At 46.5% G+C, this 18,840-nt stretch overlaps 1 protein-coding gene across 1 annotated transcript in view; it reads left to right on the top strand.

The window, feature by feature from the left end:
- MARCHF4 (membrane associated ring-CH-type finger 4) overlaps positions 1-17,980 on the top strand; it is a 107,635-nt gene extending 89,655 nt beyond the window's left edge. The window contains exon 4 of the mRNA XM_064453302.1: positions 16,875-17,980. Coding sequence (XP_064309372.1) covers positions 16,875-17,236 — 362 coding nt within the window. The 3' untranslated portion in view covers positions 17,237-17,980. The remainder of the gene's footprint in view (positions 1-16,874) is intronic.
- Positions 17,981-18,840: the final 860 nt, after the last annotated feature.

Genomic DNA, 18,840 nt, shown 5'->3' with positions numbered 1-18,840 from the left:
TTGTCAAGGTGCAATTAGGGAAAGTCAGTGTTTGTAGATTAAGGTGTCATTTGGGGTCAGAAGGACAGGAAACCATCTCCTGTTAAACAAGGAGAAACTCTGCCAGCTAATGAGAGCATGTCACAGCCTAAGCTCAGGCATCATCAGATCAGCTCCAAGGGGGAAGCATGTCTCAGAAAGGCCATTAGCAGGCTGTGCACATAGGGCTGTCACTGTCATGGTTTGTGTGCACAGTCCTGCTTGTGGCTGGCATGAGCGGGGCTTATCCTCAGTAATGCAAAAGCAATCCAGTCTGCCTCTCCTTGGATCCCTGTCTGGTGGAGACTGTTGCTTTGTCCATGCCCACCCAGTCCTTGCTCTCTGACTCACCCTGTCTTGGTGCTGACAGCCGCGCAGTTTTGCAAGTACTAAATCCTCATGCTCTTTGAAGCTTTTCCCTTGCTTTCCTTGGCAGCCAGCCCCTGGGGGTATTTGCCTTCACAACAGTAACTGCACTGCAGCTCAATAGCACAAGAGACAGGCAAAGCAGGACCATTCATCCTGCCAACGATTTTTGTTGGCACACCATGGCGATCCATTACAGATCAGGAAGTGTGTGCCCGCTGTTTTTAATCCCAGCTGCCAGCAAGAATAATCAAAAGCATCCAGTATGTCTGATGGCATCTCAGCACAACCGTAGGTAATAACATAAGAAATCAATAGCCAATTAAAAGTGATCCACAGCATTTGATCTTTCATAGAGCAATAGGAACAGTAATTAATGGAGCTTCCTTGAGACAGTCACAATTCAAACTTCCTGCCAGGACTAATGTGGTTTCATTTTAAATGAGCTTTGCTTCCTAGAGGAAATGCCAGGCTGAGGTAGCCTCAGGGTATTTTGTAGCCAGGTCACTTGGGCCCTCAGCATTCAAAGGATTTAGGAGTCAAAGTCCCAATATAATAAAGAGAAACTGAGAAATTAAGTGTCTTTAGGGTCTTCATCTGTATTGATCAGATTCTCAAAAGGAAAGCAGATGTTTTCATTCAGGTCTGTGCAGCCCCCCAAAGTACAAAGCAGGAAGATTTGCTACAGCAGTAGAGAATCAGTTGTGGGGAAGCACCAAGCCCATGCATTGGCTTGATGACACCCTAAAGGCAGAGCATAAGGCAGAGAAGTTCAGCAAATGTCTTCTTCAGAGGAGAAACCTGAGACCAACCCAGACAGCAAACATGCATGCCTTTGACATACCTGGAAGACATCCATGAGAGTATGCAGAAGTCTTCCATGAACTTCAGCTTAATTCACTGCTTGCCATGCTGTTCATGCACTTCTTGCCCAGTTTGCCTGCAAACTGGAGCTACCAGGAGCTAACTGGAGTGACCAGATCCGTGCCCTATCATCAGAGCAGGTAGCTGGGATAAAGTCAGGCAGCCAATTCCCTTTTTTTGCACTGTGAATTCTGGTTTGTATACATTCAGCCACAGCATGCACGCTCGAAAAATCACTGACCAAATCATTGATTTATCAGCTGTAAAGTGGGGTGTGGAGACAGGAACAGTCCCCACAGGGTGCACTGTGGGGCTCTCAGTCCAGCTGGGCAAGGACTGTCCCTCAAGAGCAATCACTCAGGGCCCTGTACCTGGCCCAGCAGCAGAAGTGACACTGCAGCTGATATGCTGGCTGACTTCTTGGCCACTATCCAGGAACAGTAGGTGCTCAGCAAAGCCAAGACATGCTGCCACTCTGTTCCTGAAAGACGGGACCTATTTTTGTCTAATGCTGCACTGATTATTCAATAAGAGAGCAGAATGGGCCAGCCAGCATGCGTGCGTGTGTGCTGCTTTCACCAGCGGGCATTTCTGCAGAGCCTCAATGTGCCTACTGAGCTCCAGTGCAGCTCTGGCAGCTCTCCGCAGAACAAGCATGTTGCTGCTGAGCAAATAGCCTTGGGGTTTGGACCTGGCTCTGAACCCCCTCCCTTTTTGCAGGGAAGGAGCTTGGCTTCCACCACAGTCAGAGCAGCACCTGGCCTTTGACACAAGTCCTTTCAACTCCACAGTCCTTCACCACATCCGTCTTCATGCAGTTTCCCACTGTTGCAACAGGGCTCTGGACATGTATTTTGTCATGAATAACCATATGGTGCTCTCTGCTCCAGTGGATCAGTGTGTTTAGCATTTAATGAGGGCAATATAGTTAATGTTTTCTGAGGGGGACAAGAAAGCCTTTTGCCTTGTGAACTGTATCTTGTGCTTTCAAGTGTGATATGTTATAATCAGAACAATGCTTCCCTGACACTAACCCGTGTGCTGGAATCAAGTGCCTGGTGTCCCTCGGTTAAGCTCCCATCCATGGGCAGAGGCAGAAGCACTCACCTGCCTGTCACAGCCTCTACTCTATGGCAGCAGATTCCCTCATAGGCAGCTGGTAGGATCTCCTGCACCAGCTGCATAAATTGTGCTATCTAGTAAAGGATGGAAAAAGTCCTCAGTTCTGTACAAGGCTGTGTTTTTCCAACTGCCTTCTGTCCCATCGCTCCTCCTACTACAGCCTCCATCCCTGCAGACACATTCCTTCTGGAGGTGGGAGGCTGTGGTCCATGACATGCCTTTGTGGCCACAGCAAGAGAAGTCAACTCTGTAGCCAACGATGAGGTGCAGGGGGGTCATCCCACATGCAGAGTGGCTGAAGCTGCTTTGGCTGTGTCCCCAGCTCTGTAGGGAGCCAGAAGCAGAAGTAAGAAGAGATTAATGTGCAGCCACGTTAAACCAGCTCTTGGATCACTTCTTAAAGTAGTGACTGATCGGTTCTTCTCGTGGAGGGATGGCTACCTACCAACAGAGCCATCTTTCAGACCCAGATACAACAGCCTGAATAGCAATAGAACAGCAAGAATACTACAAACAGGCCCATGGGCTACTCTGCTAAACTTAAGTGGCTAAATTTATTCTGCCTGGAAATAACTCCCTGAAGCAGCATTTTTCTTCCTGATTCAAGACCACCGATGCCAGCTACAACTTGAGTCCCTCTGCCCCATGGCAGAGCTGGATCCACAATACCCATAAGACCATGTAGTGTTTGGCAGAAGTTGTTCAATAAGACTCAGTAATGCCAGGGATCCTGTCCCCAGCAGTCCAGCCAGCACTTTACCTTCTCAGAGAGGTTCAGCCAGCAAGCAAATCCACAGCAATGACATTCAGGCAGGGTCAGTGTGGCATGTGCAGTCAATACTACCTGCTGAATGCAGAGAAGCCTGAAGAGCCAAAGGTCCAAGCATTTGCTGTGCCAGGTGGGTCAATTCACTCTGCTCAGTCACAGCCACATCATGGACCTCTCTGTGTCCTACAAGGCTCTTCTCCAGACCTTTGCTGCAGGCTTAGCCATTCTCGGTTCCTTTCACTGCTTTCATTCTTGTCAGCTTAGCATTGACGAATCACATACATGCGTATGAATTCTTACCTGCCCCTTTCAGCCTGTGTCAGCATTCAATCAGCTCGGTATCTCAGCCACTAAAGGTCTTCAGCTCTGGTGGAAGAAGCTTGTATACCCAAAGCAGGAAGACAAAAATTTTGTCTTCCCAGAGATCCTAGCTAGTAACAGATCAGAAATGATAGACCTTTGTCCTCTTGGCTCCTACCACTTTCCTGAATTTTGAATAGTGCCTCTGTGTGAGAGGTGAAGACCTTTGCAGGGGAGAAGGTGGTGTCAGACCTGTGGGGACACTCTAGGGGAGCACAGAGGAAAGGCCACAGCACCCAAGGTGGAAGGCTCCTGGAAATCTCACAGAAATCCTGGAGTCTGCAATGAAAGATTTTGTCACAACTGTGGAGGACAAAGCAGCCAAATGCAGGCTGCACCATGGTGTGTCCCAGGGACACATTTATCCTGACAAAAGGCTGGCCAAAGAGAACTCTGAGCACCTTCTACCTCACACCCTTGGGATGCCTTCCTACATGGCAGAGGGGAAAGAGACCCACATCTTGCACCAACAAGGGGGTAGAAGCAATTGCAATCCAAACGCCGACCTGCAAGTTCAGAGGCGCTCCCAGGTGCATTAGTTTAGCCAATGTGTCCTACATTACACTGGGGGATGCTCTGTTAAGCGTGATCTGTACTCATCTTTATGTATCTCCTAACTGGTCCCTACTCCTCTTAGTGAAAGAGCACTTGGGTGGCTGGAGCAGTCCGAAGGGATTGGGCTCAGACAGGACCTGCATCCCTCAGAAAATGAAAAACTGTGAAACTATTCCCATTTTTTTCTTTCAGAATTTCATTTGCTAATAAAAGCAGAGAGGGAGGCACTAGTTCTACCTTCAATAAGCAAATGTCATGTTTTGATCATTATTGAACAAAGCATTTTGATTTAGCATTTAAAGATGACTGCTCATGCTGGGTATTTTAAATTCAGTGTCAGAATTGGAATACAGGATTTAAAAAACAAAATTCAAGTCCAAATGAAATATTCTCACCGGTCTGAATATATGTATGTATTCTTCCATTCTGGGGGACAGCATGACTTTTTCAAGTCTCACTCCAAGCAAGTGTGAAGCCAGATTTCCAAACCCTACACAAAACAATGCTGTCGTCCAGCTTTGCCTTTAAAGAAAAGTCCAAGGAACGGCTGAGGCTGCAGCATGACTGCACAGACAGCACTTTGGTCAAAGTAATATTAGCTATGAGATAGAAAGGTTCAGGTCCCAGACCTGGAGGACTGACTGCCATGGTGCAAGCATAGTGAAATGGAAGCCATGTGCTTTTTCTCTCCTCACCACAAGCATACATCTCCATGGACTTCTGTCAGGGAGTGTCTGGAAACAGAGACCCAGAGACCAGGGTGTGCATTTGGCCAGTGCTCTGCTCAATCCAGTTTGCAATTATTTTCTACTCCCTCTTTTAAAGACCTAAGAGTGTCTGTCATGCATACAATGAGTGACTATTATCTCTCATGCACAAAGGTGTGGGGGGGTGTTCTCATCTCCATTTTAAATCTGGGGTGAAAGACGCACCAAGAGGGTCTATATAATCCTAGCTACAAGGCAAGGAAGGGAACCTTTAAGAGAGCAAGGAGGTGTATGGGTAATGCCTCCAAGCCCTATCCCTTCTATACTGTCACAGTTTTGGGTAGACTCACATGTGGGGAATGATGCTGGAGATGTATGATTCAGAAGCAAGGCTGTTCTGCCGGTGGAGCTCTAGTCTTTATTTATTTATTTGCTTTTCCCAAGAAGAGTCTCATTTATTGCTGCCCGCATAGCTAGAGACTGCCCTTTAATCCTCTGCTTTATCGTGCACTGTGAATGAAATACCACAGGAGTACAAGAGCCCTTAAGGGCACAACATCCATTTTGCTGTAGCTGTCCACAGCCAGCTGAGTTTACAGGAGTGTTTTGTTTGTGGTTTATCTATTGCCTGAGCAATGATTTCTCTGGGTTTTATTTTACCTATTTTTGCTGTTATTTCTTGTTCGGGGTTTTTTTGTCCCAGATTTGAAGCAAGGTGTAGAAGTGCTAGTCTGGGCAGGGCAGGAGGAAGTTGTGATGGTTGGTAGGACCTATGCTTACAGCTGAAAACACCGCAGCATTTGTAGAGCAATGATGTTGCTGTGTCCGGTTCCCAGGGTCAGCCCAGCTCCTCTCTCACAGATGGCATCCTGCAGACAACTAACACTGTTTTCCCATTAAAAACAAACCATGTGGGAGTGCTGAATGTAAAGGTATTTCCTGTCCTTTGAACGTCTCCTACCAGCTTCTTAATTTTGCTAGTCTTTCCTCATTTGGGGCCTTACCAGCTCAGCCCTCCAGGGCCCAGCCCATGTGTTACAGAGGAATGTGAGGGTGGGCAGAGGACATGAATGAAGACGGCTGTCCTGAGATGAAGGTAGCACCTTGTAGAGAAGCTGGCATCTACCCAGCAGCCATAAAAGCTCCCCCAGTGCTCCTACAACATATTGCCCCCAACTGCCACCAGCTCCCCAAGCCCAGTGACAGGTAGTCTCACCTGTCCTCTCAAGTCATCCCACTGGTTAAAGCATTCCTCCTTCCCCAGCTACAAATGCCATTCATGTGGGATGGACTACTCCTGCTTCTGAGAGGAACCCTGTGCGCACAAGAATCACTGCCACATACTTGCGTTGCGTGAGCTCATGATGTGCTGCACTGACATGACCTGGAAATCTTCTCTTGCGTATAGCTCAGCAGCATCCTGCAAAATCACAGTGCTGCTTGGAGGAGAGATGCAGCCAGCTGTTATGCCAAGCACTCCCATAAAAGAGCTGCCTCCTTTCCCTGGCCCCCCTCGCTCAGCCCCGCTGTGGCAAGGGGTGAGGTCTGCCATGATCGCTCACCTGGTAGAACAGCAACTGTGGGCACCTTCTGAGATGCCACATGCTGGATCCATCTCCCACCCAGCAGGGCTCTTGCTGAGTCTGGGGGCGGGTGTTAATGGCTGCAGAGAGCTTGAGGTGTAGTATAACCACCCACCCAGATGGGACCTGCTGCTCCTGTTGCTCTGCCAGATGGAGCAGAGGAGGCAGGGAAGGAGAAGGGCTCCCGCTGCCTTTGTGGGGGGTCCTGGCCCACCTGGGGCTGAGGAAGCTTCGAGGCAGAGCTGTCCTTGAACCCCAGCTTGCACTAGAGGCAACAAGCCACAATAAGCACAAGGTTTGCCTGTTAGTCAACAGTAAGAGGCTTGGGGGCTAGCCTGTTTGTGCTGTTAATGACCCAAAATGGCAGAGTCCATACCTCCACAAAATACCCCCCCAAGATTGCTGGGAGCAGCTTTTCTGCGTACATTGGTGGTGGCTTTGCCTAGGCCTTGGAGGTCTTGCCCTTTGAGGGGCTCAGTTTGTTTTGCTGGAGTTGTGGCCACTGTGGCACATAGATTGCTGTGAAAGCTGCCTGCCAGCGGAGCCCCATTACAGCAAATACTCTTAAAGGGTGATGGGTGGAAGGAGTGTTTCATCTTCCCCAGACCCATGGGCTCCCTGACAGCACATCATCCAGTGATCAACAGCATTCAACAGGGTCCAGCCATGCAGCTATCCCAGTTCTGCCAAGCCAAAACACAGCCCAGATTCGTACAAATTGAACCAGTTTTTCAGATATTAAAAAATGTGCACGGAGAATGATTGATAAGAAAATGCTTAATTATAATCAGCTATGTTTTTTTCCCATTTGCTAAGTATTCACTTGAGCTCTAATAATTATGAATACACTTTCAGTTTATGCTATATGTCATTCAATGCTGGACATTTCTAAGCTTGCACACCGTCCTTGTACAGTTCCAGCATTATTCAGAGCAGACCTTTACTAGATGTCTTGTGGACTAGAGACAGCCTGCTTACTGGTCCAGTGTCTTGCAACTACCTGAAATGTCTAAAAGACAGCACCAGAGGTCCCAGGCCATCCGTCACCTGGACTTCTCCTGTATGCAAAACAGACTGTCCGTAAGCTCTCAAAACATTTTGGGGACAAAATTTATATTTTGGAAAGCGGGCGTAACAGTTAAGAAAGAGTCTATACTTCCTGTCTGATTTCACCAGAAAGCAAAGAATCCCTGAAAATCCGAGTGTAGCAGTAGTTTGTATGAAAAGTGTGCGATGAAAGCATTCCTGAGCTGAAGAAAAGGATGAGAATGATGATAATGGACTCCAGAAAAGCAGCGGCAGCAGCCTCAGGGGACCAGAACAGGGAGTGTCTCTTGGGAAGAGAATCTGAAAGATAAAAAAGCTGCGAACAGCTCGCGGCTGCCAAAAGGAATGATACTAAAGGCGCAACAGCAAACTGCCTGTGAAGGGAAAGCTCAGAAGCGTGGGAAGAGAGCACTGAGGCTGCATCAGGAGCTCTTTGAGGACCCAAATCAGATGCTGCAATCACACAAAAGGCAGAAAGAAGAGTCTTCAACTAATGAAAAGTCTCTAGAAATCACACAGGCATAGGGAGCTGTCACAGCTGAACCCCAGGATGACCATCCAGAGATACAAAAGACAAGAAATGGGTCCACAAGTATATGTAAAGAAGAAGAACATGGCAAGTCTAGAGCTCAAATAATAGTTGATACAAAAAGATCCAAAGAGTTAAATGTTGCCTTTGTTTCAGTCTTCAAAACTTAAAATAATTTTAATGAGGAGAAAGGAGCCCAGGGCAGAAACAGAAAAGAACAGACTCAATAATATACAAATGAGTTCGCTCTGTCCTTGTCAGCATGTCCTAATGAACTTCAGAGGAAGCTGCAGGAGCTGCCTCTGACCCACGAGCATTTCACCATCAGGGACTTGGGGAGGATGCAGGAGGTGCCAGGCAGCTGGGGAAATGCAAGCAGGGTACCTAGCTTTAAATATAATCTCTATCATTAAAGAAGGTAAGAACTGAGGCTCACGGAAATGAAGGGCAAATAAGCTTAATGATTCATAGAAAGATATTAGAATAATTTTTAACTAATGAATTGATGAGCACAGGAGTATAACCATACCTAATTTGGGAGGGTAATTGTCCTAGTGGCTAAGGAGGAAGCAGTCAGTTTGATATGCCATGACTTGGGCAATGTTTTTGGTGCTTTGCCTTAAGATTCTCCTAAACAAACCAGAGAAATGTGGTCTAGATTAAATAACTGTAATGCAGGTGTGCAGCCGATCGAAAAAGGTCTTTCTCAGTCATTGTCAGTGATGTACTGGAAACATGTTTCAAGTAGGACTCTTTGGGATTCTGCTTTCTTCATTATTTTTATTAATGGCTTAGATACTGAAATAGGAAGTGCTGTTATAAAATTCACAGATGACACCAAGCTTGGAAAGGCTGCAAGCACTCTGAAGGATCGGGTCAGCATTTGAAATGATCTTGGTAAACTGGAGATATCAAGAAGATGGAATTGAAGGCTGCAGAGCTGGGCCAAGGGGAACCTGAAGAAATTCAACAAGAGCAAGTGCAAGGTCCCGCACCTGGGGAGGAACAACCCATGCACCAGTACAGGCTGGGGGCTGAACTACTGGAAAGTGGCTCTGTTGAGAAGGACCTGGGAGTGCTGGTGGACAGCAAGGTGACCCTGAGCCAGCACTGTGCCCTTGTGGCCAAGAAGGGCAACGGTATCCTGGGGTGCATTAAAAGGAGTGTGGCCAGCAGGTCGAGAGAGGTTATCCTCCCCCTCTACTCTGCCCTAGTGAGACCACATTTGGAGTACTGTGTCCAGCTTTGGGCCCCCCAGTTTAAGAAGGATGTGGAACTGCTTGAGCAAGTCCAGTGGAGAGCTACCAAGATGATCAGGGGACTCGAGCATTTCCCATATGAGGAAAGGCTGAAAGACTTGGGTTTGTTCAGCCTGGAGAAGAGAAGACTGAGGAGGGATCTCATCAATACCTATAAATATCTAAACGGTGGGTGTCAGGACAATGGGACTAGGCTCTTTTCAGTGGTGCCCAATGACAGGCCAAGGGGCAATGGGCACAAGCTGGAGCACAGGAAGTTCCACCTCAACATGAGAAAAAACTTCTTTCCTGCGAGGGTGCCAGAGCAGTGGCACAGGCTGCCCAGGGAGGCTGTGGAGTCTCCTTCCCTGGAGACATTCAAACCCCGCCTGGACACGTTCCTGTGCCCCCTGCTCTGGGTGTGCCTGCTCAAGCAGGGGGGTTGGACAAGATGATCTCCAGAGGTCCCTTCCAACCCCTACCATTCTGTTATTCTGTGATTCTGAATAAAGAAAAGTGTAAAGTGCTACCTTTAGGAAGGAGAAATCAGAATCTCCAACACAAGCCGGACCAGGCAGTCACACTGCTGAAGACATTGATTCTGTGACGTATCCGTTTATTTCATCAGGGAATCAAAAGGAAGGTGGGGTATACAGTGCTGATCCTGCACCTCTCTGCTCTGGGGCTTGCACCTTCCTGGGGTGTTTACTTGCAGAAAAAGGGGGGTGAAATGAAATTCTGGAGATGATGAACAGGAGTGAGAAGGAGGGCATTACCTGATTCCCCTGGTCAACTCTGATGTTCACATGTGCCCTCCCAAATCAGTCCAAGTGCAGAGTGCCACAACATTACTGTCAATTATGAATCTACCTCTCCCCACTCCCTGGTTCACCCGCTTCCTCATTGCCTTCAGAGCACAGCTCTGCAGCCCTGAGTCTTGGCCACCAGAGGATTTAAAGATGCTAGGTTGTTTAAAGAGCCTGTCATATTCAGGTGGAACTGACCCTGCCACAATGCTGAGGGATGTCAGCTACTAGATGCCCCTTTCCCAGCCCATATTTGCAGGGAAAGGCCCCTATGGCTCTCTTTTCCTCATTTATCACCAAGGACTATCTTGCATCATGGATGAGGGATAAAGTACAGAGGACTGCACTGAAAAGCAGTAGGGATTGGAAGGGTCCAGTGAGAGCTCGGTGACTCACCTCCCACATACTGTGAGGTATTTGTGAAGCTGGGGTGAGGCAGAGATTCATGGTTATTTCTAAAGCACTTTTTGGAATGGAACAATCCCATGGCAATTATGAGAAATTGGGAATTGGTGGGGCAGCCTAACAAGCAAATGCAGAGCACAGAGCAAAAGTCAGTACACTTTACTGTACTACACTAGAAACCTATGGTTAGGGAACACAACTGAGCCAAAAGAGACCATCTGTGGCTAGGTATGGCCCCTGCAGCACGCAGAGCCCATCAGGGAAACACCACTCTCTTGGCTTTGGTTTTTACGCCCTTCCTTGTACTGTTGACCACTGCTGGAGGCAGAGTGCTATGATCGACAGACCCGTTGTCTGAACCAGAACAGTCACTTTTCTGCTCTTAGGTTAAGATAAAAGGCGGCTATGGCTGGAGCATATAGGATGAGATTAATGCAAAGAGATAAGTGAGGGCTCAGCTGCTGGAGCTTTGGAAACAAAAGTGGGAGCATTTGAAATTGCCACAAAAACCTGAAAAATTCACAGAAAGGGATAGAAGGGTTTGCATATGCAATGAGGTCAACAGAGGGAAAGCCCGGCAATGAAAGTGTTATCTCCCAGGAGAATTGGTTCGCCTTGACCTGAGCCACCACTGCTGTGGATAGAAACATTAATCTTTGGTCACAGCAGCCATAATCTTCCCCTGACACCCAGCAATGAAAGCAACAGAAACTAACTGCCAGACTAAAGCATGGCAGCTACCTGGCTGAGGTGAAACTGCATTTGGAAAGGAAACCAAAGGAGGAAAGTGCTACTGAAGGTGGAAACAAGAGGTGACAGGTCAGGTGGCAGGACAGGGACTTTATGAGAAGCACAACAAAGTAACTGGCTGGAATGCTGTGATTTTTTCCTCCTGTAGCTAGTGTGAGTGATGTACCACTCACTGACAGCAGAAGCTTTGTTTTGGTGGTTTCCTTACTGGCAAACAAGAGAAACAGTTCCTGCCCCAAGAATTTACCTGTCTCTTTCACGAAAATGCATGGCAAGTATTGGAACAGGAGAAAGGTTAATCAGAGGCTGAAAATCCCAGTTAAAAGATCACTTGATGGCAGAGGCTGGCAATGTGTAGAAGGTAACTGCTTGTCATTTCTGAGAAACTGCTGCTCCGAAGTTTCCTTAAATTAGAGGCTCACAACCACTCGGGTTAACCTCACAGGATGGCGGTGCACCAGCTGATCCCGCCTTGCCCATCTGGAGGCACAAATGCAGTTGTCCTTGCTACATCTGGATTTTGCCCATGTTCTTCCAACAGCCCTTTTAGCCATTGGGCTGAGGACCTCTCTCTTGACCAGTCTTGCCATAGGCCCTCTGACAGCAGTGCACCTCTGGCCCGACTAATCCCAAGAGACAAAGGGCCACCTACACACAGCCCATATGTGTCCACCCTCAGCACCAAGAACATTTACTTGCACAGAGACTGCCCACATGGATCATGATGTGGTGTGGGCAGGTACTGCAAGGCTCAGAGAAATCCTACAGTGACATGAGCCTTACCCCTGGGCCATAATACTCACCCTTGGTCACGCTCCCCTTTCTTGCATTTTAAGAGTCCAGAAGTTCAGGGTTAGCTGTGGCAATCAGTAGAACATGGAAATTAAACTGCTTTCACCAGTGCTAGCTAGCTCTGTTGCAGACTGCATCTCAATCATCTGGAAAAGAAACAGTCCAGTATTCTTGCTCTAGGATGAAAATGAGAGTGGGGAAGGGGGTGTTAATGGAAGGGGTAAGTCTTTCATCAGAGTCAGCAGTTGTCAGCTTGCTCTCCCAGATGCTGTGGGTATGCACTGATTGGGTATGCAACTGCACTGACACAACCCTTGCCTAGCCAATCTGTACTTATGTTGCTTACCTGTTGCTTTAAATGCAAGCTGGGACCATGCTCTGCGCTTTTTGGGGCTGGGCCACTTACTGTGATAGTTTTGCATAAGAGCAGCGGTTATGTTCTCTCCCATGTATAATAAATGAAAGGAAGCATAAGATACCAGCATAAGCGATGTGTACAGTTTGGGTATAACGTATTGCCAAGGTATTGTTGTGTTTGCCTGTGCTGTGAAGCACAAAGCAGCCTCTCAGCTCTGGGAAGTAATCCCTGCACCCAGGATAATCACTAGTCTCTCCTGCCTGGACTCTACAGAGGTCCACAGGACTGACCATGATCTGACAGTCTGTGTGGACTCAATAATAATAAAGCTGCAAGACAAAGAGCAAAAAAGGCTAATATATGGAGAGAGTGAACATAGGGAAAAAAGATCAATATGGTTTTCTGTACATATTGTTCCAGGTTCAGCATGTGTTAATTTGGAGCACTGCACTGGGTGAGCCCTACCACGTTAGCTCACCGATACTATGTCTTGTTCTAGGAACAGCACAGCTGCATCTATGTGGCAATGTAATCAGAGGCATTAGAAATTTTTTTTTTTAGACTTTGCTGTCAGGTTAATGATGCCATCACATAATATGGGCTGTCTCCAGCTTCAGAGCCTTCTGGGAAATCTTTTCATGGGTCAAGCCAGTGCAAGTAGAATATCTAAGAATGGCCAAGGCTCCATCTAGCCAGATGCCATTGATGGCTGCAAACTGACATAAGAGTCAAATAAGAACAAGAGAAATGTGTTTAATAGTTCCCCTGAATATTCCTTCCAGCATTCAACAATTTTCAGCTCAAGGAATTTCTTCTGGGGCTGGTCCAGCCAGATCTCTACAGGGGAATGAGAACGGCACATCTTCAGGGCCCACATTCCTTAGGAGTTTCATTTCACCAACACCAGAAACAAGGGATGCCATGGACTAGGCAGCAATCTGGACCAACGCATTTTGCATGAACCTCACAGAGATTTTACTTCTGAAGACGATGGTTTTCACAGAGGATCCACTGAGAACACATTTTTTGAAGCAGAAGAGGGCAAGATAAACTTGGGAGGAGTAGAAAATGACCCGGCCCCTACCAGAATCCATCTGAAATTCTGATATAGACATTTCTGAATTGAAAAGAGAGAAGTGCACAAAGAGGGAAGTTCACACCAACCTGCTATCTTCCCCACATATACAGGATTTGGCTTAAGGAATAATTACAGAATCACAGAATGGTAGGGGTTGGAAGGGACCTCTGGAGATCATCTTGTCCAACCCCCCTGCTTGAGCAGGCACACCCAGAGCAGGGGGCACAGGAACGTGTCCAGGCGGGGTTTGAATGTCTCCAGGGAAGGAGACTCCACAACCTCCCTGGGCAGCCTGTGCCACTGCTCTGGCACCCTCGCAGGAAAGAAGTTTTTTCTCATGTTGAGGTGGAACTTCCTGTGCTCCAGCTTGTGCCCATTGCCCCTTGGCCTGTCATTGGGCACCACTGAAAAGAGCCTAGTCCCATCATCCTGACACCCACCGTTTAGATATTTATAGGTATTGATGAGATCCCTCCTCAGTCTTCTCCAGGCTGAACAAACCCAAGTCTTTCAGCCTTTCCTCATATGGGAAATGCTCGAGTCCCCTGATCATCTTGGTAGCTCTCTGCTGGACTTCTAGCTGGACACTTCTAGTTGAATACAGGTCTTCCTGAAGGATTTCCCACTTAAGTCTGGCCTTTAATTGGGAAGTAAATAAGAATGATTCTTGAGGGAGGGGTGTTTCTGGAAGGGGACGCACAGAGCCGAACATAGGAATTCCAGTCCTAATTTGTATCATGCAGATAAGATTTGTTTCGATGGGAGCATTAAGTGTCCTGCAGCTTGATATAAACTGATGGAATCTTGCTTACTGTTGGCATTTACTCGTGCAAATGAATCATTGTTACTTCCACCTCCCTGCCCGCCCCTCCACTTGGTTCCTTTTTAATTTTACAGCTTCCTGAGCTTGACACTGGGAAATCGATAAGTAATTTAGAGCCCCGTAAATACAGATGAAAACAAGTTATTTCATACTTTTATAAATATTTGGAAACCAAAATTATCTAAGAAAACAGGTGCTCAGTTGACTCAGCAACCCATCCATCAGCATCACACAGTTAATTGCAAAAGATCATAAACATTTATAATTAGGAGGCAAACAAACAAGAATTTTATAAACAGCCCTCTTGAATCAGGCTGCGCATTAAATATTTGTGATAAGGTAATTAAGAATAGATTTACAATCCTGGCTCAGTGTTTAATACTTTGGAGAATGGATTTGATTCTATGGAGAATGTTCTACAGCCAAGGAGAAAACATTCGATTTTGGCTCTTTTATCCAAGGCTTAAAGTGGTCTCAGAGAAATATTGGCTCTGTCATTGATCAGCATGGAATTTCATTTATTACAGATCAGACAGCTCATTTAAACGTATGTCTAATGTCCCTCATTACGGGCTGCTCCACTTCAGGCCTGCTTCAAAGGTCTGTCTCCTTGGCTGGATCTGCACGCTTTCCCTAAGTCCTGCTTTTTATGGTTGATGCTTTGATCAGAAGATGTCAGGATTCTCAACTGTGTTTCAAACTAGGGAGGAAAACCCACGTTTTTCTATTATGACATTACGGTGTTTGGTTATGGAAAACCATCATCACTACAGGATTAGAGCTGTGCAATCTCACTGGTCTATGGGAATCAAAGATCTCTTCCATACTGTAGTGCCCAATGCCATTCCCTGTCCCAAAATAGCCAAGTTTGAATACTTAAACTATCTAATGTGATTACTTCTACAGCCAGTAAGCAGGCACAGCACCCTAGTACGATGAATGCAACAGTCCACCTGACGCTATTCTGTGATCAAGTCAGCAGGGCTTCTAGTTATGCTTAAAACCAGAAGGGCTAGAAACTCAATCTGTACTGAGGCTAGAGTTTAAACTCTGTAAAATCAGATGCAGACCCTAAGAAACCAGGTGGCTTTGTCTCATCAGTGAGTAATGGGGAGGTCAGCCTTCAGATATTTTGGGTTTTGATATACACAGATTTACTCCAATAATAACCTATCATCATCAGAAACTAGAAGAGTCTGGAAAAGCAGGATGGAGGGTAAAGCCCTAGCATTTGATTCATCAGGGATAGCAGTAAACCACTTCATTCTGTGGTGACCATCATCTCCCCACACAATGCTGGTCAAGGTAACCTCCGCATTTTGGTATGATTTTGCTTATTTCTTGTGAGTCTTTCGTTCTTTGCCCTTGTACTAGTAGGCTTGCAACAGGTAGGCAAGAGGGCTGCTTTTCCTAGAAATGGTTCTGATAATCTTGATCCTGACCAAGAATGGTGAAGCCATCGTTATTAAGAACAATTAAGTTATTAATGTGCTAATTCACCCAGTATGTGCCCTACCTGGGGCACAAAGGCACTTTCCTAACAGACATTGCTACGAAACAAGGTGACTCAGACCCTCCTCGTTCTGCATAAATGCCACTCTAGCAAAGCTTGTTGATTATATTAGTGTGTCAGCTAAGCCAGTCTACACAAGATGGTGCAGCTTCTTCCTGCCTCAGTGCATCAGAACAACACAGTGTTGCAGTCACTGCTGGTCCTACTGCTTTCAAAGGATTTAGCCAAAGCCTGGCAGCGTGAATAATAACAGAGCTTAATGCTCTGGTCCTGTCATTGTCTAAAGAACGTCTAACTTTATCTAATCCTTCAGTCCTCTTGCAAGGGTGGGAAGGATGACAGAGACCGGTGGGAGGTGAGCTAACTGTTGGGTGGAAGGACCTGAGCTGCTCCTGCTTTTTCAAATGCAGAGGCCATTAGAAGTCTGTTGTCTTACAGCCCAGTGCCATCCCCCGGGCATCAGCTCTGGTGTGTGCAGACGGGTAGCAGGACATAGGCGTTACACGCATACTCAGTGCACAGACAGTGTAAACTCATCTGCCCTTCCTTTCAAGCGTGTTGTTTTCCCCCTTGGAAGGGAGCAATGATGTACAATGAGGTACCTGCTCTGCAGATGAGCAAAACTTTGCCTAGGATGACAAACCATTTATAGGTATAGACAGACCTTTTTTTTGCACAGTTGTGCCTCTGACCTCCATGTGCGTGTCTGCTCTGCTGCTGTGTGTGGGGGGAGAGACTCAGCTGTGTATGCACATGACGCTGGTGCAGCAGACGTCACCAACACGTCAGATCCAGTAACACCCCCTCCAAACACACAGTTCGCTGGGTGAATCATGCCTATGCAGCATGCAAAACCAGTCCAGTGATAGATAAACCTCAGGCGTTTATTGGTAAACAGATACTGTTTTGCTGTAAGAGCATAACTCACTCTGCTGCATTTACGATCCATTTATTGATTGCTGAGATAAAGCTGTAATCCTTTTAATTCAGGGAAAAAGGGATCCAGCAGAGCAGGAGCACTGGTGCTCTGCCAGTCGGTAATTAAAATACATGATTTATTGTTGAATAAACATCGGCTGAGGGAGAACTGAGCTAACCAGCTAGCTGGGGGCAGGATGCTGGGGTAGGTTTATGGTTCTTTCTAAAGTTTTGTTTCTGTTTTATGTTTATTTCTTTCCCCCTTCCCTCCAGGTCTAATAATACACGAAGGGCCCTCGGTTTACCGGATTTTTAAACGGTGGCAGGCGGTCAATCAGCAGTGGAAAGTGCTGAACTATGACAAAACAAAGGACATGGAGGAACAAAAAACAGGGACCAGGACAAATCAGCGCCCCTCCTCCCAAACCACCCACTCGTCCTCCACTGGTGGTACAGCCACTAACTCCGCTCCAGCCGACAGCGGGGCACGGGCTGCCGGCCATGCCACAGGCACCCTCTCTGACCACCACTGTGCTTATACCATCCTGCATATACTCAGCCACCTGAGGCCTCACGAACAGAGGAGTCAGTCTAGTAGTAACAGAGAGCTCGTCATGAGGGTGACGACGGTCTGAACCAAGGAATTCAGGAGGCCTTAACATGAAGCGGAGGAGGCAAAGAACTATAAAGCAGAGGAGCATGGTGTGCCTTTTTCTTTCTCGTTCCTTTTTTTCCTTTTTTTTTTCTCTTCTCCTTTTCTTTTTCGGTAACTGCACAAAATATAAGAGGCGGCACCTGGCCAGCTGAGGAAAAAAACAGGTGGAGGGAGAGCTGCACACTCATGCTAAAGAGGTTCATGTTTTCCAGCCAGTTTAGAAAAAAAAAAAAAAAAAAGAAAACCTAACAACACAAATCACAAAAAAACCAACAAAACAAGTGCAATACAGACTACAAACTGAGTAGGCAGAGTTCTGGGGACGCAGAGGAACAGGTGGTTTAGCATGTCTTACAAATCCTATTACCTGGAATAGGTAACACTCTGTACACACCCCCTGTACACACACGCACACAGACAAACACACACACACACACAGTGTGAGATTTATAAAAACAAGGAAGGGAACGAAATATTTGGAGTATTTTTGTTTTCCAGACTGTGATTAACTGGGGCTATGAGTTGTTTTGTTTCATGAGTCACTCTGGAGCCTTGTTCGATTTACCATAGGGTAGCTGAAGTGAAATGGCTGGGGATTTTTCAGTATTGATTTACAGAAAGAGAGATTGAATCATCTCACCAAGAAAATCTAACAAAACCCAGGCGTAGCCAAATTTCACCAAAATAAAAAACCTGGGTCTTTCATAACGTTCCTGACAAAGGGTTTGTGAGGGTGGAACTGGGCGGGGGGGGGGAGGGCGCTCCATGACCTTTATTCAACATGTAGACATTTTTGGCAAATTTTGTACAAATGCTCTGCAGGTGTTTCAAGCACAAGTACTGGTGTGATTTATGCCTTCATAACCCCAAATCCAGCATCCAAACTTTGCCACTCACACACATAATTTCTCATGCATACATTCCAGGTTAATTTCCTTCCATTTTACTCCAGTCACAAGAAGCCGACCCATCTTGGTGAGTTTCTGCTACTTTGCTGATTCAGACACTCATGCATTAGAGTTATCCATCTTTTTTTTGTTGGTGTCTGTATCCCTGCTGCTCGATTTGCAACAGTCTCATTCAGTCTTGTAGGCTGAGCCTTTCACCATCCAGTCTGTTAGTTTATTACAGAGTCTATTCCATTCAATCTTTGAAGAGAGAGTTAGTCTGAAGAGGGAGCACAGTTGCTGATTGACTATGTAACACTTCTAATAACTCTCCTTCTCTGGGATATATCCTCGAAGGTACCGGTTGCTCTTCAGGAACATTCTCTTTCAATGCACAATGGCTGAATCATTTGTGGATATTAAAGGGACACTGTCAAGTACTTTTTAAATAGTTTTTAGAGTTTGGGCTTTTTTTACTCTCCATTGTTTGTAATGTTCTCTTACAAGCTTGAAAATAAAATTTCTTTCCCTACTGATTTTGTCCTTTTCCATTTGGGCACGAACTGTTCTCTCCACTCGCCCCATTCCTTTCACTATCCCCATCCTTCTCCTCCCTACCTTTCTTCTGTGACAGGAGGAAATCCATGTTACTGATTTCCTGATGACTGTCCTCACTCTATGGAGGGTATGTCCCAGC

This window comes from Phalacrocorax carbo, chromosome 5 (genome assembly GCF_963921805.1).
Source record: "Phalacrocorax carbo chromosome 5, bPhaCar2.1, whole genome shotgun sequence".
In the NCBI taxonomy this organism is placed as follows: Eukaryota; Metazoa; Chordata; class Aves; order Suliformes; family Phalacrocoracidae; genus Phalacrocorax; species Phalacrocorax carbo.
This window is presented reverse-complemented; position numbering and strand designations above follow the sequence as displayed.